The sequence below is a fragment of the Colobus angolensis genome, unplaced genomic scaffold, assembly GCF_000951035.1.
Source record: "Colobus angolensis palliatus isolate OR3802 unplaced genomic scaffold, Cang.pa_1.0 Scaffold283, whole genome shotgun sequence".
Classification (NCBI taxonomy): Eukaryota; Metazoa; Chordata; class Mammalia; order Primates; family Cercopithecidae; genus Colobus; species Colobus angolensis.
Genome location: NW_012116077.1, coordinates 1078996 through 1103935, shown reverse-complemented (window position 1 = coordinate 1103935; position 24940 = coordinate 1078996). Strand labels below are relative to the sequence as shown.

The following is a 24940-nucleotide window of genomic DNA, read 5'->3' as shown; positions in this document are numbered from 1 at the left end:
CATGGGGATCCTTACAAAGCACCCCTGGTGTTAGCAACGGGTCAACCAGGTTGGGAATTATTGATTTGCATCGAAGTGACCTGCAGGACCCAGAGTGAGGAGGTGAACAGCTGGTTACAGTGATTATTGGGCTTTCTCATAATCATTTCCATTATTTACACTCACAGGTCCGCATTACTCACATACGTGGAAGAAATGGGGTGATAAGTAATAATATCTTTTTCACCTTGGATTCTGTGAAACTTCCTGATGGATATGTACCTAAAGTAGATGATATCGTCAATGTGGTTAAGGTGGAGAGCACTCAGTTCTGCTTTAAGTGGAGAGCGGTTTCTATCACCCCAGCACAAAAATCGTAATGACAAAGCTTTTTTTATTCTGTTTATCTTTCCTTCTATGAGCAGTAAAGGGGCTAGTTTAACTGAAAAGGTTAGCTTAGTAAGCCTAAATAGTATTTTACATATGGCTTTTCCGGCAAATCTAATTGAGATACTGGCTAGTTCAAGTGGACAATGAACCAGCTTAGGGAAATAACTTATCAATTAAAGAGCATGCTAGATTAGCTTGCTAGGCACTGGAGGAAAGGAGTTCTTAATTAAAATGAACACTGCCATTGAATTTGAATTCCATGTTTCCCATTAGCAGCAGCAGATTCCAGGATGACGGAGGCCTGGGGCAGCCCTAAAGGGAACGTCGGAGCCAAAGCATTTAACTGAAACGGCAGCAGGGACAGCATGTTAAAGGCATGATTTAAAGTTACAATTTAACTTCAGTTTTGAGTCCCCCTTATGCTGTCTGTACAATCTGTATTGTTCCATAGCCTCTTTCATCTTCTGTCATTCACGTAATTTGCAATGTTTATTGTTTCCTTATGTTCCTTCTTTCCGATGCTAGAATGTAAACTCCACAATGGCAGGATGTGTTTTGGTCTGTTTTTTCTTTCTTTCTTTTTCTTTTTTCTTTCATTAAAGCATCACCAACATTTAGAAGAAGGTGTCACTGACTCAAGGAGCAGATAAAATGTTGTTAACTTCAATGAGTGAATGATTGGGCCAGCAATGATATTTAGCTGTGTTTCATTCATCACTGGTTCCTTAGTAATAAAATTGTTGAGAAATGCATCAAGACCTCTGTTGACTTTTTAACAACACCAACAACCATAGAAAACAGACTCTGCTGCAAATGAGCCTCTGTAAGCCACTTTGTTGCAGGAGTGCAGCTCATGTGCAGTCATGAAGAAAAATACAAACACAGAGCTTTTGAAGGAAGGACAACCTGCTTACCCACTGGGAAGGGTTATACTAAAATGCAACAAATACATCCCATGAAATTTCATGCTTTTGTCTAACAGAACAGTTAACCAGGTAGCTGTGACCTAGGGGAACGGATGTATTCAGACCCAAGGGCATAGCTTGAATGTGGTTGTGAACTTACCCTGACTCCTGTGATTCATAATTCCACCATTACCCCCGGTCCTTAAATAAACAGAGTTGTGTTTTAACTTTCCACTACAGATCCAGTGAGACCTCCCAATCATCCAGGGATTTGTTTCCCGCTTGATAGGAACAGTGAAGGTCTCGTAGAGTTCCCTTTTTCACTCATTGTTTCACTCTACAAAATCCTACTGACTCTCTTTGATGTGCCAGGCACTGCTGAGGCCCTAGAGTTATACCCTTAACCAAAAGGACAAAATTCCAGGCCCTAATGGAACTTGTGTTCTTTCAATGCCCCCACCCCCTAACCATCCTTGGCTTCCTGACCCATGCAGCAGTAGCTCCTATGATTGAAAGGGGCAAGCGGGAGCTGTGGCAACACCAGGTGCCTGTGAATGTCATCACTCAAAAGCAGCCCCACACCCTGTGGAATTACAGAGTAGTCCACGTTAGACTTGAGAGATGCAAGGGCCATGACCTTCACTACCTCCCATTTAATTCTGCAGTTTGGTTGATGTGGAAGAGTGATCTCTGGGAGTTATAATGCATTATGAGAAGCCCAATCAGCTGGTGATTCAGTCACAGCCGCTGTTTCACAAACTTCCTCACTGGACTGAGGATCACCTGGGAGGCAGCAGTTCAGCTGGGCAGGGGGCGGGGATTGGATACATTTCCTCCACTTTCAAATAGCAAAGCCTAGAACTGCTTTGCTTTCATAAGACCGACCAAGTGGGGGTGCATTTTGAATATTTTGCCTCAGAGATGAGTTAACTCCAAGGTTCTTTCCCACAAGTGAGAATGAATTGTGTTTGATCATCTCACCCTCATCATATCTGTGTCCCTAAATGGATGCCCTCATGGCACAAGGACAGAAGGACCCAGGGAGTAGGAAATAGTGGACTCTGTCAGAAATGTGCTTTTCTCACTATGCGAAGGAATTGGCTTGAAAATACAGGGACCTGTCACCACGAGTTTCTGGGGCTCCAGTGTTCTGCCATGGAGCTTCCAACTGGCATACCGTGAAGGTGTTGCAGATGTGCTGATATCAGATGCTTCTCTGCTCATTTAGAGATACATGCAATGAAGAAAACGAAATAAGATAATGATCTTTAGCCGGGTTTGGCAAGCTCTGGCCCTTCTGCCAATTCTGGCCTGATGCCTGCAATGATTCTCAAAACCTAAAGTTCTGTTTAGGTACCCAGAGCTTAATCAGGGCCCAATAGATTGAACCCGGTGTTCTCATTGTCATGATTATGCATACTGTTAATCAAAGAGGCACCTTGAAGTCTCTAATCATGATCGTGGTTTCATCCTCTAACCACTTGTAGCTTTCAGAGGTTCTGGTTCATCATTTCACTCCTCTTGTGAGATGCATACATCTTTAACTGTACATCTGCCAAAGGGATATGCTCTGTGAATATAAACAACTCCTCTTTGTTATGCTTAGTGTGTAGTTCTCTGTTTTGTCAAAATTTCAAATTCTACTTAATCAGCCGTATTTACAAGAATCCCTGTGCCCTTGGTGTTGGAGAATACGGTGTTTTTAATTGAACCTCTTACATCTTTTGGTGAACTTGAGGTTGCACGTAAACCTCCAGTAACAGCCCAGAAATACAGAGTTTATTCAGTTTTCCTCTCTTTCCACATTTCCATGTGTATTGTTTCCTTCTCAGCTTTGGAGAACCCTACCTTCCATTAACGTCTGTGTATTTACTTCTTTGCACAATCCTGCCATATATGCTCTCCTACATTGGGTACCCTTCCATCTATTCTCTAACTCCCTCTTCTCATGGACCCTGGCTTACAGGAGGCTTCCTTGGAACCATTTTTTGGCAGGTTCCCTGCCTGCCTTCCTAAGCTTATGTACCCTGGTTTCCAGGGAAGGGAGGGCTAGAGAAAAAGGTTCTCTGTTGCCTTTGGAACTCCTCACAGAGCTGGCTTTTAATCACCATTTCATGGTAATAGTCACCCAGGACAGCCTGGGTTAAGTGCTTCATGAGTTTCTTTCCAGAGCTGCTGGCCTGGCCAGAAGAGTGAAGTCTTGGGGTTGGTTAAGGGCTATCGGTCTAAACATCCACAACCGAGGACTCTGATCAGTTAGCACTCGTATTGGTCTCATAAGTGGGAGGAAGTTAGTTTACCTCATCTTACAGCTGTTTCACTTTCCTAAGAGCATTGCCCCAGTTAACCCTAAATGATGTGGATTAGAAACTTCATTCCCCAAATCCTCTGAATAGTTGAAGGCCTACTGTCTATACAAAGGGTGAAAAGCATAACCTTGTTGTTGAAGTTCCATTGAAAGGAAGCAAAATGTGGCCAGGCACGATGGCTCATGCCTGTAATCCCAGCGTTTTGGGAAGCCGAGGCAGGGGGAATCACCTGAGGTCGAGAGTTTGAGACCAGTCTGGCCAACATGGTGAAACCTCATTTCTAGTAAAAATACAAGAAAATTTAGCTGGATGTGATCGCTCTGCTGCACTCCAGCCTGGGTGACATAGGAAGACTCCATCGCAAAAAAAAAAAAAAAAAAAAAAAAAAGGAAAAATAAGAAAACAAATGGTACAAGCAATTTTGACAGCATAGAGAACATACCTCACAGTAGTTAGGGGGACTAAACATCTGTATTCCCCAAAATTTCCTTTGTTGAAGCCATAAGCCCCAATGTAATCATATATGCAGGTGGGACCTTTGGGAGGCAATTAGGCTTAGATGGGGTAATGAGAGTAGAGCCCCATAATGGGATTTGAATCCTTAGAAGAAGAGGAAAAGAAGTCAGCACTTGCTCCAACTCCTCCATGGAAGGAAACAGCGAGAAGGTGACCATCTTTGAGCCACAAAGAGGGCCCTTGCCCAGAACTGAATCAGTCAGCACCTTCTTCTTGGACCTCACATCCTCCAGAACTGTGCGATATAAATGTCTGTGGTGGTGTGTTACAGCAGACCAAGCTAAGACAACAGAGAGCTGACATTGACATTATGTGACAAATAAAAGCAATCCATACACTCATTGTGTTTTGAAAAACAAAGGTATGAATTGGGAAAACTGCCATCGCATGAGTATCCCAAAATTTCCATGGGTGGGAATTGCCCCCATCCATTAAATCATAATGAATAATGTATGTATTGGTACATGTTGTCTAAAGCCTTGTCACACGATTCTTAAAGAAATGTTTCTAAACACTAATCCAAAACTTATTTCCAGTGTAGCTTTTGTAACGGAAGGAGTAACATTTTATTCCATGGCGCAACTCATGTACACAAGGGAGGCTAAATCACTGACATGCAAGAAAACCCAATTTATTGGCCGATTTTACTTACAAGTGTTTCTGTGGTCAGACTTCTGAGGAGAGGTTGCAAAGCCAGGAAAAAGCTGAGTTGAGCCGGCATCTAATGTCTTTCGAACTACAGCTCTTACGTTTACAGCCAGCTGTAACATTACCCTGAATGAAGCCAAATACTGTTTACATAGATGCAGAATTGAAAGCAAAGCATTCAGATTTGGTGTGGTTTGACTTAAAACCAGATCCTCTCACAGGTTGCCTGGAATGGTTCAGGATGTTACCCTTTTCTGATTTGATTATTTGCTGCGGTATTTATTGAGAACGTACCATGTGCCCAGCACTGTTCCAGATGCTGAGGCCCCAGCAGACAGAAAAAGCAACAACGAACAAAAGCTCTGCAGTCATGAAGCTGACATACAAGGGTGAAGAGACAGACAACACTCTGATAAGCATATGAATAAGTAAGAATTTCTGTCTAGCAATTAGTGACGTAAAGAAAAGTAAGCAGGTGTTTGTGATAAGAGGTTTTTGATAGCAGTGACCACGGACACATTGTTTTCAATATTTTCAGTGTGAGTCAGTCTCCCTAATTTGAGGGTGAAACATTCTACAGCCAAGTCAGAGACACAAACAGGAAAGAGAGGGCACATAGCTGCTCTGTGGCCCAGCGGAATTCATCCCCTGACACTCAAGCCCAGCAGCCATTTCTTATCTGATGTGTTCCCAGCCTCTGGAGCCACCTGCCACCACAAGAGATCATTCACAATGTTTTCAGCAGGGTAGTATAGAAGAGCCCCTTCTTTGTTCTGCAGTATTCTCTCAGCGGGGACCTGTCTTCCTGGTGCTGGAATCTACCTGTAGCTTCTCTGCCAGCAAGTTTGACCCCTGCAGAGGAAGCTGAGTCTTACTTAGTGAAGTTTGCCGGAGAAGGCTATTTCTTACCTTTTTCTAAGGCTATTTCTTAGCACCAATCTCTTGCTGCAGCATCCATTATTAACTCTATTTTTGTCAGTAGGGACACAGAAGAGTTTTGGGCATGTTTTCATGTGTCTGAGTGGCTGATCTCTCTTTGATTCTGGCTGCTTTCTTCTGTGTCATGATAGAAACTAACAAATTTGACCCAATGATTGTTTTTCAATTACTCTTTAGAGGTGGTGGGACTACAGGTATGTTTTCAAACATTGATAGTTTACGCTGATGGATGGCATGGAGCGTGTAAAGAAAATGGAGAAAACTAAGGATTTTGGCAGGGATATGATGCTAACCCACTGTGAACTAAGCTGACATCATCTGAGATGGAGAAGATTTAAGGAGCTATGAGGGTTGATGGAAGCTCGGGACACGTGAAATTTTGGACACCTTACCCTTGAGATGTCTATGGGACCACCAAGTGTGTGACTCAGTATATACATGGGATTGGGAGTTACCTGCATTTAGATGCCATGGGGCTGGCGTGTGGATAGAGAAGCCATTCAGGACCTGAGACCTGGAGCACTCTTGTGGGATCCTGATAGGAGGAAGATCTCGACAAAGAGGCTGAGAAGGAGTCTTTCTAGGATAGGGTGGTCACGCAAAAGACTGAAGAACTTATCTCAAGAAATGGGGAGTCCCTAATGGGGTCAAACAGTAAGGTTGAGTGATAAGAGTCTAGTATATTGACCACTGGATTTGGCGACCTGGAGGTTTCCTGTCATTTTAAGAGCAAATTAGGGGCATGACAGGGATAAAAGTCTGATGCCAGAGGAATAAGGAGGGAATGGGAGCTCAGGAAGTGAGCAGAGGTGATTCTTGAAATAGCATTTGCTGTGGGAGGCAGGATGAACAGGAATGGGACTGAAGGGGAAGTGAGGCCAAGGAAGCTTATTTATCCATGTACATTTTATAGAAGGGAGTTGTTTGTCTATGAAGTTCTTAAGATGAGTGATTCTTGTCTATGTGTGTATGTTATTCCATTTGAGGCAAAGATTTAAAAAAAGGTTGTTGATGCAGGAGGAAGAGAGGCAGTCGTAATAGAAGCAACATTCTCAGAGAAAATGTGTCAAAAGAATGGTTCCATGTGCTCAGTGGAGTGTCTGCTCTGGCCAGGGGCTGCGATGGCTTTCCATTGTTACAAGACAGAAGGAAGAGAAAGCCAGGATGGGTGCCAGGAGGTTCACAGAGGAGCTCCTGTCTCAGGGCCTTTGTTTTCTCTGAGAAATAAGAGGAAATGTCTGCTTATCTGTGTGTTCTACTTTTCAGACAATTGTAGAATATTGGAGTAATCAAAATGTACAAGAGCAGTTGTTGTGGGTTGAATTTTGCCCGTAAAGACATATACTCAATTTGTGAGCCCCAATAACTGTGAATGTGACTTTATTTGGAAATAGGGTCTTTGCAAAAAAAAAAAAAAAAAAAATCAAGTTAAGATGTGGTCCTACAGCATTAGGATTAGTCATAAACTCCTAATCCAGTGAGTGGTGTCCTTATAAGAAGAGGGATATTGGACACACAGACGCATGGAAAAGAGCACCATGGGATGAAGGAGGAAGTGATTGAAGTGATGTATCTACAACCCAAGGAAAGCCACCAATGACTACTGGCAACCTCCAGAAATTTGTAATAAACTCTCCCTCAGAACTCTCCAGAAGGAACCAACCTCGCTGACACCTTGATTTCAGACTCATAGCCTGCAGAACTGCCAGAGAATAAATTTTTGTTGTTTTAAGCCACAAAGGTGTAGTAATGTTTTTTGGCCTCCTTAGGAAATTCACACAGTTGTGTTGTATTTTGAGACATAGATAACCCTCAACCGATCCCATTAACTAGATGATCATCTTTGGCAAGGCTTTTACCTGTTCTCACTGCAGGAGAGGAAAGACAAACAGCTTTCATCCACAGTGCCCATGAATTGCAGCAGAATCATCCGAACTGTTCCGCTTGCTTCATGCTGTGACCTCTTCCAGCCTGTTCACAACCAAGCATCTGGAGTGATCCCTGGGAAGCTCCAAACCTTTCAGGGACTTTACACGTCATGGACAATAAAAGCCAAAGAATGTCCAGTGTCCCAGTGTCCCACATACAGCCTGAACCTCTATTACCTCTCTTACCATACTTCCTACTCTTCTAACCCTCACTGCCTCTGCTCCAACCACTTGGCTTTCCTTGAACACATCAGGCACAGTCTTGCTGTATGGTCTTTGCACAAACTGAGCCTTGCATCTGAATGGCTTCCCCAAATACAGCTGCCTGGCTAACTCCAGCATCTTTCTCAACTATTGCTTTCCAATGAGGGCTACTCTGACCATGCTATTATAAACTGCATTCCAACCCACGATTCCCAGTACTGTGGATTCCCCTTGTCCTGCTATATTTTTCCACGGCATTTTTGCCTTCCAACATATCATATATTTTATTATGTGATGCTTAGTGTCTCCCTTTTGTATCCTGTGAAAAATCTACCCTCACAGGGCGAAGATTCTTGATTCTTTCATTCACTAACAAGCTTTAAGAACACAGAACAGTGTCTGGCTCACAGCACTTCACAAATTTTGCCGAATGAATGAATAAAGGTAGTGTGTACAGCAGAGTAATGTAAGTATAAATAGGTAAGCGATGTGTACATGGTAGCAATGATCATAAAATGATTCTATTATAAATTATTACTGGACTCAAAACGGGAGTCCTAGTACAAAAAACACATACTTGCCATCACTAAAACATTGGCTACCCACATGGTGCCTTCTCTTCACAAAATAGTTACTCCTGGTGAGGAGTAACTATTGGCCACTCACTGAGTGGTAAGTCCTTATGCTAAGCACCACGAATACAAGGGCAAGAATAGGATTTTTGGTTGCACAGCCGGTGTTTCAGGCACCCATCTTCCCAGGGAACCCAACAGAAGACCCCGTATCCCCTGAGTACATGCAGAACCCAAGCCCTCAAGCCATTTTCCCCAGGCCGTCTTAATGGTGCCCTCAGATGGATGGGAGGAGCCACGATGTTCCCGCCCATCACCTTTTAATAGCCACAGGAACCTGCCCACCCACCCACTGCACGCGCATTGGCTGGACAGTGGTTGAGGGTGGGCCCTGACGAGCGCATGCTCAGAGGGAAAAGCCAGAGGGGTACTTGTGAGCTCCTTTGGTGGCTGCGGTTTCCCTGGCTTTCCTGAGGGGGGCTCGCTTACGTCTGGGTCCCATCCCACAGAGGCTGAGGAGGAGAAGCAGGAAGCAAGTCCCTGAGGAGACGCCGTGACCTGAGGGCTTCCCTTACTGAGGAGGTCTTGTGCTTCATCTGTCACAAGCGGTGTCCAGGCTGGTGGTGACAACTGGGACGATGTTCAGGCTTCTGAGGCTTGCTTTGGCCTTTTTCTGGAGGATGGCTGACCCCGCAAAGCGGCAGGGCCCACAGCAGCAGGGGCTCCCACAAGGTATTCCTCTGTGTGTCCCCTAGTCCCCCACCTCAGAAGCCTCCCAATAGGGACTCTGTCACCCCTGGCATGAGGCTGTGGTGACTCGGGCTGGTACAGCACAAGATGGCGGCTCCATCTTCTGTGTGTGCATGGGGAGGTGTCCGGAGTCCCCGACAGGTTCCTAAGAACCAACGCCCAAACTCTCCTGTCCATCTAAAGTGAGAAGGTGTTGACAGAGAAGACCTTGGAGACTGTACCACCTGTGCTTTTGCCCCACGTGGTTGTGCAGCACATGCCTATTTATATTTCCAGTAGGCGAGAAACTCCCTAATTTGCGAGTGAATTTAGGCTTGTATCCCAAACGGGAATGTAATTTGAAGCCAATTGGATGCCTCATACTTATCTGATCCCATAGGAGGGCAGAGAACCCATTGTGTGGGCAGACTGCTGAAGTCAGATTCCTAAATGTTGCTTATCAGCTAGGCTTGTGTAGAATTTTTAAAAATAAATAAAAATAAATAATAATAATATGTAGAAGACAAAAGAAAGAAAACCATTCAGACTTTATTTTGGGCTAGGCTTCAATCTCCAGATATCTTTTAGTGCTTTGTCTGCTGAGATGGTTAAGTATCTATAGAAGGTGCTATTCTTCATGTTGGTGATAATGATGAAGGCATATAATAGGAGCAGAGGCTTAAAGACTCTCATATGTAGATATGGTGATAACTCTCTTGTGCAAGGCACTCACAACTCTAGACAGTTGATGTGCATGTGTCAGTTAATATTCACAAACTGGGCACAGTGGCTCACACCTGTAATCCCAGCTCTTTGGGAGTTCCAGGTGGGCGGATCATTTGAGGCCAGGAGTTGGGGACCAGGCTGTGCAACATGGCAAAACCCCATCTCTACCAACAATTCAAAAATTAGCCGGGCGTGGCTGCACGCACCTCTAGTCCCAGCTAGTAGGGAGGCTGAGACATGAGAACTGCTTGAACCCAGGAGGCAGAGGTTGCCACGAGCCCAGATTGCACCATTGCTCTCCAGCCTGGGCAATGGAGCCAGACTCTGCTGAAAAAATTAAAGATTAATTGTAAATTTAAAAATTAAAATTTTAATAAATTTTAAAAAATCTACAACAACCCTATTAGGCAAAATTGTGATTGCTGTGGATTGACAGATGAAAACAAGATCAGAGACATTAAAAAAACTTCTCTGCCCAGGTTTATGCAGATGGTGAGTGTAAGACATATTTGTAGTAGATGTTTGCATTTGAAGCTAATAATGTAACTTTTGTTTCTTTTCCTTGTAGGTGACACCCAGTTGAAAACTGTGCAGGGAGTTGTCACAAGTTTCTGTGGTGATCATGGCATGATTGATGAGTCCATCTACTTCAGTAGTGATGTTGTGACTGGCAACGTTCCTCTAAAAGTTGGACAAAAAGTTAATGTGGTTGTGGAAGAAAATAAAACACTTTATGCATTGAGAGCAATCAAGGTGAGATGTGCATGAGTTTGGGAACTGTGTTTTATGCCAGTGGGTTTTCTTTCTGCATCTTTCTTTTCTTGTATTAATCCAACATCTCTGCTGTGATCCATAGAGTGGATGTAGACTGCAATTTGAAGCCCCACCCCTCTGAAGCTGTAGGTTCTTCCGTTCTAATATTTGTAGTGATTTCTGCTTTAAAACATAAAAATTACTTATCTATTCTTCTAATCTTTAAACAATATGGGTAACAATAATAATTATTGAACTCTATATAATCCTGCAACTTCCCTTATCAGGTAAAAAAAAGTTTTCTGTGCTATGCATCCATAGCAGTGGAATTGCTATGTGAAACCATGTGCCTTGTAAACATTTTAAAAAGAGCTTCATGGAGGTATAGTTCGCAAACCGCAGAACTCTCTTAAGGGTACAATTCAATAATATTTGGCAGATTTACGGAGTCCTGAGAACAGCACCTGAGTCCAGATATTTACCCATTCAGTGGCTATTACGAAATTATTCTTTAGCTCTACTGTACTAACTGATTCTCTCAGCAATAGGCGGTGAGACTGCCCATCTGCCCGTATAGGCAAGGACAACAATACTATCAATCTGAAATCTTTGCAAATGTGAGAAGGGAAAAGCAGTCACATTGCTCATTTGGAATTATTAAGGATCTTAATGAGATTACAGCAAGTTTCCTTTCTTGGACCTACTTATACATTAGGAATATTTACGGCTATCTCTGTGGTAGGAAAATTAGATTTTTAACAGGAAAGTTTGTATTCGAAGCCCTTGTAGTATTTCGTCCGACACCATCTTTTTCCTTTGCTTTAAGTCTTTCATTCTTTTACAGCATTTATTGAGATATAAGTCATGAGACCATGCAATTCACTCATTTAAAGGGTACAATACAGTAGTTTTAATTTGGTCACAGAGTTAGGCAACCATCACCACAAACAATCTTAGAACATTTTCATCACTCAAAAAGGAAACTCCATAACCGTTCGTAGTCTTTTTCCATTCCTTCGTGCTCCCCCAACTGTCCCCTCCCCCCGTAACATCCAGTCCCAGGCAATCACTTATCCAGTTTCTGTTTGTATGTATTTGCCCATTATGGACAGTTAAAAAAGGTTCCTTCAATTTTTAATAAATTGGAAAGTTGGTTTAGATTAAAAAAAAAAGGTTCCTTCTATATAACTGTAATTATATCTTCTTTCAACAACATCTCCTCATTCCTCCATCCACCCTAACAAACCAAGCATCTGGTAATCACTATTCTACTCTACACTGCTATAAGAGCAACTTCTTTATAATCCTCAATGTAATGTGACTATGCAGTATTTGTCTTTGTGTGACTGGTGTGTTTCACTTACATATCATTCTTCAGGTTCATCGATGTTATCCCAAATGGCAAGATTTAGTTGTGTTTTATGGCTGAATGGTATTCCATTGTATATTTATACCACATTTCCTTTATCCACTCATCCGTATATGGACACTTAGTTTGCTTTTGTTTCTTGCCTATTGTGAATAGGGTTGCAATAAACATGGAAGTGATGACATCTCTTTGACACACTGATGACACTCTCTTTGAATACATGCTCAGTAGTGGGATTCATGGATAGTGTGATAGTTCCATTGTTAAAATTTTGGGGAACCTCCATACTGTTTTCCATAATGGCTGTAACAATTTATATCCCACAAACCATGCATAAACGTTCCAATGTCTTCACATCCTTGCCACCACTTGTTATCTCTTTTCTTTTTAGTGTTAGCCATTTTAACATGCGTGAGGTGCTACCTCTATGGTTTTGATTTGCATTATCCCAATGTTAAAGAAGGTGAGCGTTTTTTCATATGCCTGTTGGCCATTTGTATGTCTCCTTTTGAGAAATGTCTATTCAGGTCTTTTGCTCATTTTTAATAGGATTATTTGATTTCTTGCTATTGAGTTGTTGAAGTTATTCATACATTTTGGAAACTGACCCCTTACTAGATGTATAGATTGCCAATGTTTTCTCCTGTCCTATAGATTATCTCTTCACTCTTTGATGGTTTCCTTTGTGGTATCAAAGCTTTTTAGTTCGATGTAACCTCCCATTGGTCTGTTTTTTCTTTTGTTGCCTTTGCTTTTGAGGTCCTATTTTTGAAATGTCATTGCCCAGAACAGTGTCATGGAGCTTTCCCCCTATGTCTCATTCTTGTAGTTTCATAGGTTTGTGCCTTCCCTTTAAAGCTTTAAGTCATTTTGAGTTGATTTATGTACATGCTGAGAGATAAGGGTGGAAATTCATTTTTCTCAGATGAATATTCAGTTATTTTCAACATCATTAATTGAAGAAACTGTACTTTCTCAACATTGTGTGTTCTCGGGCCTTTTCTCAAAAATCAGTTGACTGTAAATGCACGAATTTCATTCCAGTCTGTGTATTCTGCTCCACTCGTTGATGTATCTGTTTTTATACTGGTACTATGCTGTTATGCTTACTATAGCTTTGTCATATGTTTTGACATCAAGTAATGTGATGCCTCCAGCTTTGTTCTTTGTATTTCAGACTGCTTCAGCTATCTGGAATCTTTTGTGGTTCCATACAAATTTTAGGAGTTTCTTCTATTTCCAGGAAGAATGTCATTGGTATTTTCATAGCAGTTGCATTGAATCTGTAGATTTCTTTAAGATACAGACATTTTAACAATATTTATTCTTCCTGTCCATGAACACATGATACATTTCCATTCATTCCTGCCTCATTCAATTTCCTTCGTCAATGGTTTATATATAGTTTTCGGTGTTGCAATCCTTCACGTCTTTGGTTAAATTTATTCCTATTTTATTTTTTTTTTGAAGTTGTTCTAAATGGGATTGTTTCTTGATATCTTTTTCTGATAGTTCAGTATTGGTGTATAGAAATGCTACTGATTCTTGCATGTTATTTGTGTGTTGTGCCACTTTCCTGAATTTGTTTATTAGACCTAGAAGCTTTTCGGTGGTATCTTCAGGGTTATTTATATGTAAGAGCTTCCCGTCTGCAAACAGGGCCAATCTAAATTCTTCCTTTTAAATTTAGATGCCTTTTGTTTCTTCTTGCCTAATTTCTCTGGCTAGCACTTCCAGATCTATGTGTGATAGAAAGGGCAAAACTGGACATTTCTGTCTTGCTTTAGGTCTTAGAGGAAAAGCCTGGAACATTTCCCCATTCAGTATTATGTTACCTGTGGGTTTACCATATATGACCTTTATTGTGTTGAGGTGCACTCCTCCTATATCAAGTTTGTGGAGTTTTTATTACGAAGGGATGTGGAATTCGGTCAAATGCTTTTCCTGCTTAAATTGGAATGATCCTATGGCTTTTGTGCTTCATTCATGCGATATGTGGCATTTATTGATTTGTGTATGTTGAAACTTCCTTACATCCCAGGATGAATCCCTCTAGAACACGATGAATGATGTTTTTAATATGCTGTTGAATTTGGTTTACTAATGCTTTCTTTTTTTTTTTTTTTTTTTTTTTGAGATGGAGTCTCTCCTTGCGCCCAGGCTGGAGTGCAGTGGCGCGATCTCGGCTCACTGCAAGCTCCGCCTCCCGGGTTTACGCCATTCTCCTGCCTCAGCCTCCCGAGTAGCTGGGACTACAGGCGCCCGCCATCTCGCCCGGCAAGTTTTTGTATTTTTTAGTAGAGACGGGGTTTCACCGTGTAGCTCAGGATGGTCTCGATCTCCTGACCTCGTGATCCACCCGTCTCGGCCTCCCAAAGTGCTGGGATTACAGGCTTGAGCCACCGCGCCCGGCTACTAATACTTTCTTAAAGATTTTTGCAACTGTGTTGATCAGGAATTTTGGCATGTAGTTTTCTTGTTTTCTCTTCTTTCTGTTTCCTTGTCTGGGTTTTCTACCAGGGTAATGCAGGTGTGATAGAATGCATTTGGAAGTGTTCCTTTCTTGTTTTGTTTTTGTTTTTGTTTTTGGAATAGTTTTAAAAGTAGAGCTATTAATTCTTCTTTATTTATAAATTTGGTAGTATTAAGAAGGGAAGTAATTCTGTCTTAGACTCTTAATTGATGGGGGATTTTTTATTACTGAATCACTTTCCTCACTCGTTAATTGTTCAGAGTTTCCATTTCTTCACCATTACATCTTGATAGGTTGTATGTGTCCAGGAATGTATCCATTTCTTCTGGCTTGTCCTATTTGTAGGCTGATGATTGTTGACAATAGTCCTTATGATCGATTTTATTTTGGTGATGTCAGTTGTACTATATCCTTTTTCATCTTTGATTTTATTTATTTGAATATTCTCTCTTTTTTCCTTAGTCTAGCTAAAGTTTTGTTGATTTGCTTTACCTCTTCAAGAAACCAACTCATAGTTTCATTGATATTTGTATTGTTCTTCTCATGTCTATTTCATTTATTTCTGCTGTGACCTTTATGATTTATGTCCTACTACTTTTGGATTATATTTTTTTCTTGTTCCTCAAGGTGCAGTGTGAGGTTGTTTATTTAAGATGTATCTTTTCTTCTGAGGTAGGCTTTATTGATGTAAACTTCACTTTTAGAATTGCTTCTGCTGTATTTCATGGGTTTTCATGTGTTGTGCCTAAATTTTGCTTTATCTCAAGAAATGTTTTACACTTTTCTTTAAATTTCCTCATTGACCCATTGGTTATTTAGGAGCATGTTGTTTAATTTCCATCCACTTTTAAAGTTTCCAAAGTTCCTCCTTTTACTGATTCCTAGTGTTTTACCATTGTGGTTAGAGAAGTGATTTGATGTTATTTCAAACTCCGTTAATTTGCTAGTACCTGTTTTGTGGCCTGCCCCATAATCTATCCTCTAGAATGTTCCACATGCAGTTGGAAAGAATGTGTGTTTTGCAGTGTTTGGATGGAATATTCATTCTGTAAATGACTGTTAGGTTCATTTGCTCCGGAGTGCAGATAAATCTCACTTTTTGTGGAGTCACTCTTCTGTCTGGACAATCTATTCATTGTTGCAAGTTGGATATTGAAGTCACCTACTATTATGGCATTGCACTCTATCTCACCATTTAGACCTTAATATTTGCTTCATATATTTAGGTGCTGCTATGTTGGGTGCATATTTTTGAAAATCATTATATCCTCTTGATGAATTGACCCCTTCATCATTATATAATGATCTTCTTGGTCTCTTTTTACAGTTTACGATTTAAAGCCTATTTTATTTGAAATCCGTTTAGCTGCTCCTGCTCTCTTTCAGTTTCCCTTTACATGGAAGAATGTCTTTTTTCATGTCTTCACTTTCAGTTTACGAATGTCCTTTAAGGAGAAGTGGGTCTCTCATAGGTTTGGTTATTGTTGTTTTTAATCCATTCAGCTACTCTGTGTATTTTAGTTGAAGAATGTCATCCATTTCTATCAAGGTAATTATTGATAGGTAAGGATTTACTGTTATCATTTAGACAATTTTTTTTCTACTTATTTTGTAGGTAAATTCTGCCTTTCTTCTTCCTCTTTTACTGTCTGTCTTGATGGATAAGAGATTTTTCTCTATTAGTATGTTTTGTTTACTTGATATTTTAAAATGTGTCTATTACATGATTTTTTTCTTTGTGGTTAGCATGACGCTTACAAAAACATAATCACGACAGTTGATTTTATTGATAACATAACTTTGATCACAAAATAAAAATACTCTGCCATTTAACTCCACCCCCGGATTTTGAGTTTTCTGTTTTACACTTTACACCTGTTTATGTTTTATATCCCTTAACAAATTATTGTACTTATTTTATTTTTACTAGTTCCGTTCCTTAACCATTATGTGAAAGATATAAGAGATCTGGACACCATTGTTACCATATTAGAGTATTCTGAATTGGTGTGGTTACTTTCATTAGTGAGTTTTATACCTCCAGATGTTTTTGCATTACTCATTAGCATCACTTATGTCAGTTGGAAGAACTCTCCATAGGATTTCTTGTAAGACAGTTGTGGCGGTGAGGAAGTTTCTCAGCTGTGATTTCTCTGTAAAAGTCTTTATCTCCCCTTCACTTCTTGGCACAGTATTCTTGGTTAGAGACTTTTTTTTTCCTTCAGCTCTTTGAATATATCATCCCATTCTCTCCTGGCCTGTTACGCTTCTGCTGCGAAGTGTTCTGGTAGGCATATTGGAACTGCCTCATATGTGATTCACGTCTTTCCTCTTTCAGCTCTCGGGATCCTCTCTTTCTCTTTCATGTTTGACACTTTGATTTTAGTATGTCATGAGGTAATCAATTTGGATCGTATCTTACTGCAGAACTTTGGTTTTCCAGTACCTAGACGTTTGTAACTTTCTCTGGGTTTGGATGACTCTCCATCATTATTTTTTAAATAATCTTTCTACCCCTATTTCAATCTCCCCTTCCTCTTGAATGTGAATGACTCATACTATTGCCCTGTTGATATTGTCCAAAAATCCAATAATTTTTTTTTCCTTTTGTGTCCCTCCTTTTTCTTTTGTCCCCTTCACTGTATATTTTCAATGAAGCTGTCTGCAAGTTTACAGATTCTTTATTTTGCTCGATCAATTTTCCTGTGGATGTTCTCTATTGTGTACTTCCTTCGTTGTATTTTTCGATTTCAGGATTTGTTTGGTTTTTTAAGTTCCTTCAATCTTTCTCTCAAATTACTCTGGTAAATTCTCAATCATTTCTCCGTAATTGTTTTTGAGGTTCACAGAGCATTCCGAAAATAGATATTTTGAATTATTTGTTAAATAACTCATACATTCCTATCTCTCCAGGGTCAATCACTGGCACCTTGTTTTGTCAGTTTGGTGATGTCATGTTTTCCTTATTGTTCTTGATCTTTGTGGTCATGTGTTTGTATCTGTGTATTGAAGAAGTAGGTATTCATTTCAGTCTTTGCAGTCTAGCTTTTAGGGGACATCCTTTAGCAGTAAGCCTGTCCGGAAACTCTATATAGGTCTCTTTTGGTCCTTATGCTTGTGAACACTGCAGCTATTGAAGCACTGGGGGCTTCCTAATCCCAGGGACACAGTGACAGATGCTTCAATGGCATGCACTCCCTTAGCTGTTGAGCCTGGTGCCTTGCAAGACTGGAATCCAAGGCTCCATTCACTGACAACTCCCTGTTGTGGTAGAATATTCTGAGCATAAGGCCAGTGGAATCACTGGCAGAGATGTGGGCCAGGTATTGAGTTTGTTTTGCTGTGGCTGTGGCTTCCTGTCTGGTGCCAGGGTGAGTCTAGAGATTTGATCCACAAGTACCATCTTGGAGTCAGGGGACATGGGTGTCTGTCAAGTGGTGGCATATAGTGTGAAAGGCCTGCTATTGGGTTCCAAGGCAATGTTCTATGCTTGCTCCTCTCTTTCCTACAGGGGGATGGTATCTGTCTCCATGCTGTGCTGTTGAAGATTGGGGAAGGGGTGATGTGGGTAATGTAAAACTGTTCTTACTACCGTCTTCAATGTATCTTTTCTTATTTTCATGCTATAACCGGGTACCATGGCCTCTCACCTGGTTTCCTTCTCTCAAGTGACGGTATTTTCATACAAGGATAGTTTTTCACATTGATGTTTCTGCAGGAGGACAATCACTGGACAGTCCCTTTTCTCCATCTTGCTCCCCTCCTCCTCCATCTGTTTAATTTTTACATACTATAAATATGTCCATCTTGTCCATGTGGCTTCTGTGTTCAGGAAGTTTCCTTAGGCTAATTCTAACACATAATTTACACGAGTATTCACTTAGCTTTTCTTCTGAAAGTCATTAATTTATTGATATGTAAACATACAGTCAGCCTGGGTTTGCTTTCCGTGTTCAGGACTGAGAGAAGGGTCCGTGTCTTGTTTCCCTACTGGCTATTCAGTTGCCCTCAACATTAATTGGATAATCCACTTTGCCCCTATCATATTGAAATGCCACTTATGTCATACAACGCATTATCACAAACATTTGTATCTGTGTGTACCTGCTGTTGTGTTGGTGGTATTTCCTAGGCATAAGAAACAGTATTGGGAGCCACGAAACATGGGCAAAGCTTTAGCCTGCAGTATGTCTGTGAGTTGGTGTGGAGTCAAAGAACAGAGAGCTCCAAGGGTGCTGTGGGTCATCCACTGGGATACCAATGGAAGTGGTGGTAGATAGTGGATGGGAAGCTAATGCCTCATTCCTCATGACAGTAAGTGAGGGAGAAATAAACATCAGATTGGTATTGACAGCTGGAAAGACACCAGTTAAGAAATGTGAATAGCAGCAAACTAGAGTATTTTTAAAACCATGAAAATCAATTACGACTCAGTGGCTCAAGTTTCCATCAGAAGTCTTTGAACAAAAAATTCCAACCCTAGGAGTTTATCCCATAGTTAAGTCAGACAAGTAGTCCAAATGTTAGGACACAAGCAAAATGTCTAATTATGTGGAATTGGGTTAGTAAATTACAGCACATCCATTAATTGGGATTTCCTATGACTCCTTCCCTTCTAGTGTTATTTAAAAACTTTTGTGTTCATTTTAGGTGATATTTTAATAGCAAATACAGTGCTAATTTGCTTTAAAAACTGGTATATGTGTATTTGTGCACAGGTGAAAACATAAGGATGAGTGTTACTGCCAAAATGTAGTCCCTGGTGGTCTCTTGGTAATGGAATATGGATTATGGGGTAACTGCTTTTTGCTGTCTGCTTATCTGCTTTTTTTTCTACTTTTAGTATAATGAACTTGCATTATTTCTGTAAGTTTTAAGGATTATAAAATAAGGACTATAGGCCGGGTGCGGTGGCTCAAGCCTGTAATCCCAGCACTTTGGGAGGCCGAGACGGGCGGATCACGAGGTCAAGAGATTGAGACCATCCTGGCTAACATGGTGAAACCCCGTCTCTTCTAAAAAATACAAAAAAAAAACTAGCCGGGCGAGGTGGCGGGCGCCTGTAGTCCCAGTTACTCGGGAGGCTGAGGGAGGAGAATGGCATAAACCTGGGAGGCGGAGCTTGCAGTGAGCTGAGATCCGGCCACTGCACTCCAGCCTGGGTGACAGAGCGAGACTCCGTCTCAAAAAAAATAAATAAATAAAATAAAATAAAATAAAATAAAATAAGGACTGTTACACTTCCAATAAGGAAAAAGGTTTGTATGCCTCTCTATTTTAGATAAAGTAAAGCCCTAATTTGACCTGGCTTATTGAACCTCTCCCAGTTGAGGGTATTGTTCCAACTTTATCTTGTGCTTCTGTCTCCTAGGCCTGGATCTTGAATGTTAGGGTTTTGCTCCCTAGGCTCCTAAATTGTGTTGTTTTTCTTCTCTGTCTCCCTGCTCCTCTACCCCTGTTTACAAAGTTACACCTCTGTCTTCTTTCACAACCCAGCACAAATCTGACTTCCCCCAAGCAATGCCGCTATTTTCTCCCTGTCTGAAATGTTCTCCCTCTAGATAATTCACAGAAACTGTCTTTGAGCTAGTTTTATATCCTTCATCGCAACTTGCTTATGACTAGGTATCTTTCCACTTTACTGTCATTTCACTGCAAATTCCTGCAGGTAAAGGATGGTATTTTTTAAATCTGAGAATCTAGTGGTTCGAGGGCATTAAACTTGGGTATGCAGTTAATATTTTGGGATACATTTCACAATTCATGAAGCACACACATGATTTTTGCCATCATCTCAAGTCTGTGGTCCATTTACCACATGAACTATATTCACCAGTGTTTAGGATGGCTGTTGAAAATATTTTTGGATACCAGTGTTTTAACCATGTAAGTTCTCATGCTTAAATTTGTATTATTTTTGAAGTAACTCTTTCGTAAATCTTACAGGTGGATGTTGTGCCTCACTGTCTTTACGGTGCTGGACCCTCAGACTCAGGAACCAGACTTTTAATTGCACATGTTACTTCTCTAAGTGAAGATACTATGTATGTTAGTGACAGCATTTATTGCTCCATAGACATTGCTACTGAAGGTATGATTTAGATTTTGAGATATATGATGTAATTCTTAATTTTTTGAGAGGATTTTCGTCCTAGAACAACCTTTACAGTGTACTTGGCTTCAGTCAATGGCTCTTCAATATTAGAGGTAAACCTTTCCAGTTGAAATTATGTACAATATAGGGGCAAATAGGCAGTATTTTAAAATGTCTGCTGTCGTCTATTGTGTGTTCATTTGTTCGATTCCCTCAGTAATGCCTGGATATATTTTTCATTCACATGATAATTTAATTTCTAATCAAGAAAACAATCCTATAAGTACATAGAGACACTTTTTTTTTTTTTTTTTTTGAAACGGAGTCTCGCTCTGTCACCCAGGCTGGAGTGCAGTGGCCGGATCTCAGCTCACTGCAAGCTCCGCCTCCCGGGTTCACGCCATTCTCCTGCCTCAGCCTCCCGGGTAGCTGGGACTACAGGCGCCTGCCACCTCGCCCGGCTAGTTTTTTGTAGTTTTTAGTAGAGACGGGTTTTCACCATATTAGCCAGGATGGTCTCGATCTCCTGACCTCGTGATCCGCCCGTCTCGGCCTCCCAAAGTGCTGGGATTACAGGCTTGAGCCACCGCACCCGGTGAGACACTATTTTTAATACCCTTCAGAGACTATACTTGCAGGGATCATTTCTGTAGTTGGTTACTAGAGAAGTTTCTGTGACAGGGTAGACTACCAAATTTTAAAAGAATGCACTTCAAATGCTTTAAATAGAATTGGAGATAGTGCCTTGTGGCTGTGTGTGTGTGTGTGTGTGTTGTTGAATTCTCTTTGTAATCAGCAGATGTGTTCTAATATTTAGCTTATACCCAGAGATACACTTTTTTTTGGTTACTTTTGTCTATTGCAGCTGTCATATAGCTTGGGTAAAAAGGGGGAGAATAGTTCTTCCCCAGGCAGCTTGCTAGTTTGTTTTCTTGGGTGCAAAAGCAGGACTCTGACCTGAATTTTGTTTTAAGATGTTGACTTTGTCTGCTTCGTCAAGAAGAGACTATGAGGTGAAGAGTGGAGTCAGGAAATCAGTCAGGATAATGTTGTAATATTCCTGGTGAGAAGTGATGGAGATGTGAATGAAAGTGGAGAAGTGGAGGACCTAAGGATTGAGTTGACTCTGGATATATTTTGAAGTTAGAGAAGAACCCAGGAGGTAATGGATTAGATCTTTGATGTGGAGGAAAGATGAGTCCAAGGTACCTCCAAAGTCTTTTGTTTGAGCAGTGGTGAGGGTGGAGTGGCCAGTTTGTGACGTAGACAACTGAGGCAAACAAAAGTTGGTGAATACTGAGAATACGAACAGCTCAGCTTTACACACCTTAGATTGGTGTAAGCATATGGAGAATTGAACCTGAGGTTGGTTAGAGTTGGAGGCATATACATTTTAGAGTCATTGGCCCATAGATATATGGTACACACACACTAAAGAAATGTATGTAAATTAACAGAGAGAGAGAGAAGAAGTCTAACACTGTGTCTAGTGTCATTCTACAATGCTGGATCCTAAGGTGGAGAATTGTTTCACTTTGTTGATATTGCTGGTTTTCTGGAGTCATTGTGGCAATTTACTGTCTCACTTGCAGTTGGGATTTTCATTTGCTCCACATTCTTTCATGTACCTTTGTTATCCTGTGACTCACTTTTAACTTACTGTAAACTTCTGTTTGAAACTCCGTGGTCTTAACTATAACCCGTAAGGCACAGACTTAAGAGTTCATCACCTGAACCCAACATCAGGGGAAATTCATTGATTCTGAAAGTAACATTTCCTAGTGGTACTGCAACCACTACTACCAATCAACAGTTATTTGGTGGTTACTATGCGCCAGCGATGATTCTGTGTGTATCGCACATATCAACTAATTCTCACAGCAGCTGTGTATCATGAAGGCTACTTATCGTGCTTCTCATTTTATAGATGAAGAAAATGAGGCACAGACAGATTAAGCACCTTGGCTAAGGTTGCCAACTGAGTGAGTGGCAGTGTCAGGATTCGAAGCCACATAGCCAGGTTCAAACTTGTGCTCTTACGTATACTTTTGACTGCCTCTCACTAAGGAGTTGTGAACAGGAACAACTTGTTTGTTTAGTAAATCCTGTGCTGCTCCCTTAGATTAACTGTGATGCATAGTTCACACTTTCCTTCATTTGACTTTGTTAAATCAGTAGAGGAGAATCAATGCCTAAGACTTATAAACATCTTTTCGGACTTAGAGATTTACAGTGTATCTGTTTAAATATGTGCAAAATGGACTTTAGTTCTAGCAGAACTGACTTTAAAGTAGTACACTATCAAATAACGTGTGAAATTAAACGTGACCTAGTTAAGAGATCATGACACTCATATTTCTCCATGACTGTTTTAGATTTTGTGCCTTATAAGGGTGACTTGTTAGAAGTTGAATATTCCACTGAGCCAGGCACCTCAAACATCAAGGCAAGCTCTGTGAAGCCCACCCGTTGTATTCATGTGGAAGAGGTAATTTCTTTCCGGTTCCTCCCGTCATCAGTTTCTGATAACACTTCCTTTGGTGGTAATTTTTGTGCCCAGGATTCTGTTGGGTGTAATGGGATTTCCAGAAAATATGAAGAAATACATTCTTTGCCAACGAAGGAGCCACTTTTCTTATTGAAAAGGCAGGACTTCCCGAAGGAAATAATTAGAAAATTATGTGGACCAAGCACATGATTAAGTTCTAAATTGTGCATTTTACTTGATACCCAAATGTTATTAGAATCTTCCAACAACAGGAGGAAGAAAAACAATCTTTGTGCCAGAAAAATTGTAGGGAAAGAATGAAGTATGTTGTGGGACTTGAGCTTACCAGTAAATGCTGAGAGCGATTTGGTTATTGGAGTCTGAATATGAGCAGGCAATTCAGGGCAATAGAGGGTAATGGACATATTTTGGTAGTATTTAGAGCAGGATTTCTCATCAGAGACCCCGGTCTCATCCCTGGAGTATCTGATTTAATTGGTCTGAGGTGGAGCATGGACATAGGTATTCTTACAAAGTACCCCTCGTGTTAGCAATGAGCCAACCAGGTTGGGAATCATTGATTTGCATCAAAGTCACCTGCACTCATGCAGGACCCAGAATGGAGGAGGTGCACAGCAGGTTACAGTGATTATCAGACTTTTTCATAATCATTTCCATTATTTATACTCACAGGTCCGCATTACTAGCATGCATGGAAGAAACGGGATGATAGATTATACTATCTTTTTCACCTTGGAGTCTGTGAAAATCCCTGATGGATACGTACCTCAAGTAGACGATATCGTCAATGTGGTCATGGTGGAGAACATTTGGTTCTGCTGTAATTGGAGAGTGGTTTCTATCACCCCAGCGCAAAAATTGTAATGACAAAGCATTTTAATCTGTTTATCTTTCCTTTATGAGCAGTAAAGGGGTTGGTTTAACTGAAAAGGTTAGCTTAGTAAGCCTAAACAGTATTTTATATATGATTTTCCTGGCAAATCTAATTGAGATATTGGCTAGTTCAATTGGACCATGAACCCAGCTTAGGGAAATAACTTATCAATTAAAAAGCATGCTAAATTAGCTTGCTAGTCACTGAAGGAAAGGAGTTCTTAGTTAAAATGAACACTGCCATTAAATTTGAATTTTATGTCTCTCATTAGGAGCAGCAGATTCCAGGATGACGGAGGCCTGGGACGACCCAAAAGGAAACGTCGGAGCCAAAGCGTTTAACTGAAAAGACAGCAGGGACAGCATGTTAAAGGCATGATTTAAAGTTACAATTTGACTTCAGTTTTGAGCCCCGTTATGCTGTCTGTACAATCTGTATTGCTCCATAGCCTCTTTCATCTTCTGTCACCCTCATAACTTGCAATGTTTATTTTTCCCTTGTTCCTTCTTCCCCATACTAGAATGTAAACTCCACAATGGCAGGATGTCTTCTGGTCTGTTTTTCGTTTGTTTGTTTGTTTTTTGTATTTTTTTCTTTGTTTGTTTGTTTGTTTTTTCTGTTTTCATTAAAGCATCACCAAGCACTTAGAAGAGTGCCTGGAAGACTCAAGGGGCAGATAAAATGTTAAGTTCAATGACTAAAGGATTGGGCCAGCAACGATGTTTAGCTGTGGTTCATTCATCACTGGTGCCTTAGAAATAAAATTGTTGAGCAATGCATTAAGACCTCTGTTGATTTTTAAACAACACAAACAACCATAGAAAGCTGACTCTGCTGTACATGAGCCTCTGTGAGCCACTTTGTTGCAGAGGTGCAGAATAGTTGAAGTCATGAAGAAACGTACAAACACAGAGTCCCTCGAGGTAAGTCCCTTCTTACCCACTGGGAAGGGTTATACTAAAATCCCACAAGTACACCCCATGAAACTTCATGCTTTCGTCTAACAGAACATTTAGCCAGGCA

At 40.8% G+C, this 24940-nt stretch overlaps 2 protein-coding genes across 2 annotated transcripts in view; both read left to right on the top strand.

Annotated features, from left to right (window-relative positions):
- LOC105516511 (cancer/testis antigen 55-like) overlaps positions 1 to 685 on the top strand; it is a 19209-nt gene extending 18524 nt beyond the window's left edge. Inside the window, exons 5-6 of the mRNA XM_011948751.1 lie at positions 168 to 355; positions 643 to 685. Coding sequence (XP_011804141.1) covers positions 168 to 355; positions 643 to 685 — 231 coding nt within the window. The remainder of the gene's footprint in view (positions 1 to 167; positions 356 to 642) is intronic.
- An 8234-nt stretch (positions 686 to 8919) lies between these two features.
- On the top strand, positions 8920 to 24689 carry LOC105516510 (cancer/testis antigen 55-like). The gene is made up of 6 exons (XM_011948750.1): positions 8920 to 9122; positions 10414 to 10598; positions 20387 to 20531; positions 22910 to 23022; positions 23716 to 23903; positions 24189 to 24689. Exons 1-6 carry the CDS (start codon positions 9029 to 9031, stop codon positions 24256 to 24258), a joined length of 795 nt encoding a protein of 264 aa, XP_011804140.1. The 5' UTR covers positions 8920 to 9028; the 3' UTR covers positions 24259 to 24689.
- Positions 24690 to 24940: the final 251 nt, after the last annotated feature.

Excerpts from the sequence above, each read along its gene's own strand:
- LOC105516510 (XM_011948750.1), top strand. The coding sequence starts at position 9,029 with ATGTTCAGGCTTCTGAGGCTTGCTTTGGCCTTTTTCTGGAGGATGGCT. Across the intron at positions 9,123-10,413 it reads GCAGCAGGGGCTCCCACAAG|GTGACACCCAGTTGAAAACT; the intron begins GTATTCCTCTGT and ends TTTTCCTTGTAG. Across the intron at positions 10,599-20,386 it reads ATGCATTGAGAGCAATCAAG|GTGGATGTTGTGCCTCACTG; the intron begins GTGAGATGTGCA and ends TAAATCTTACAG.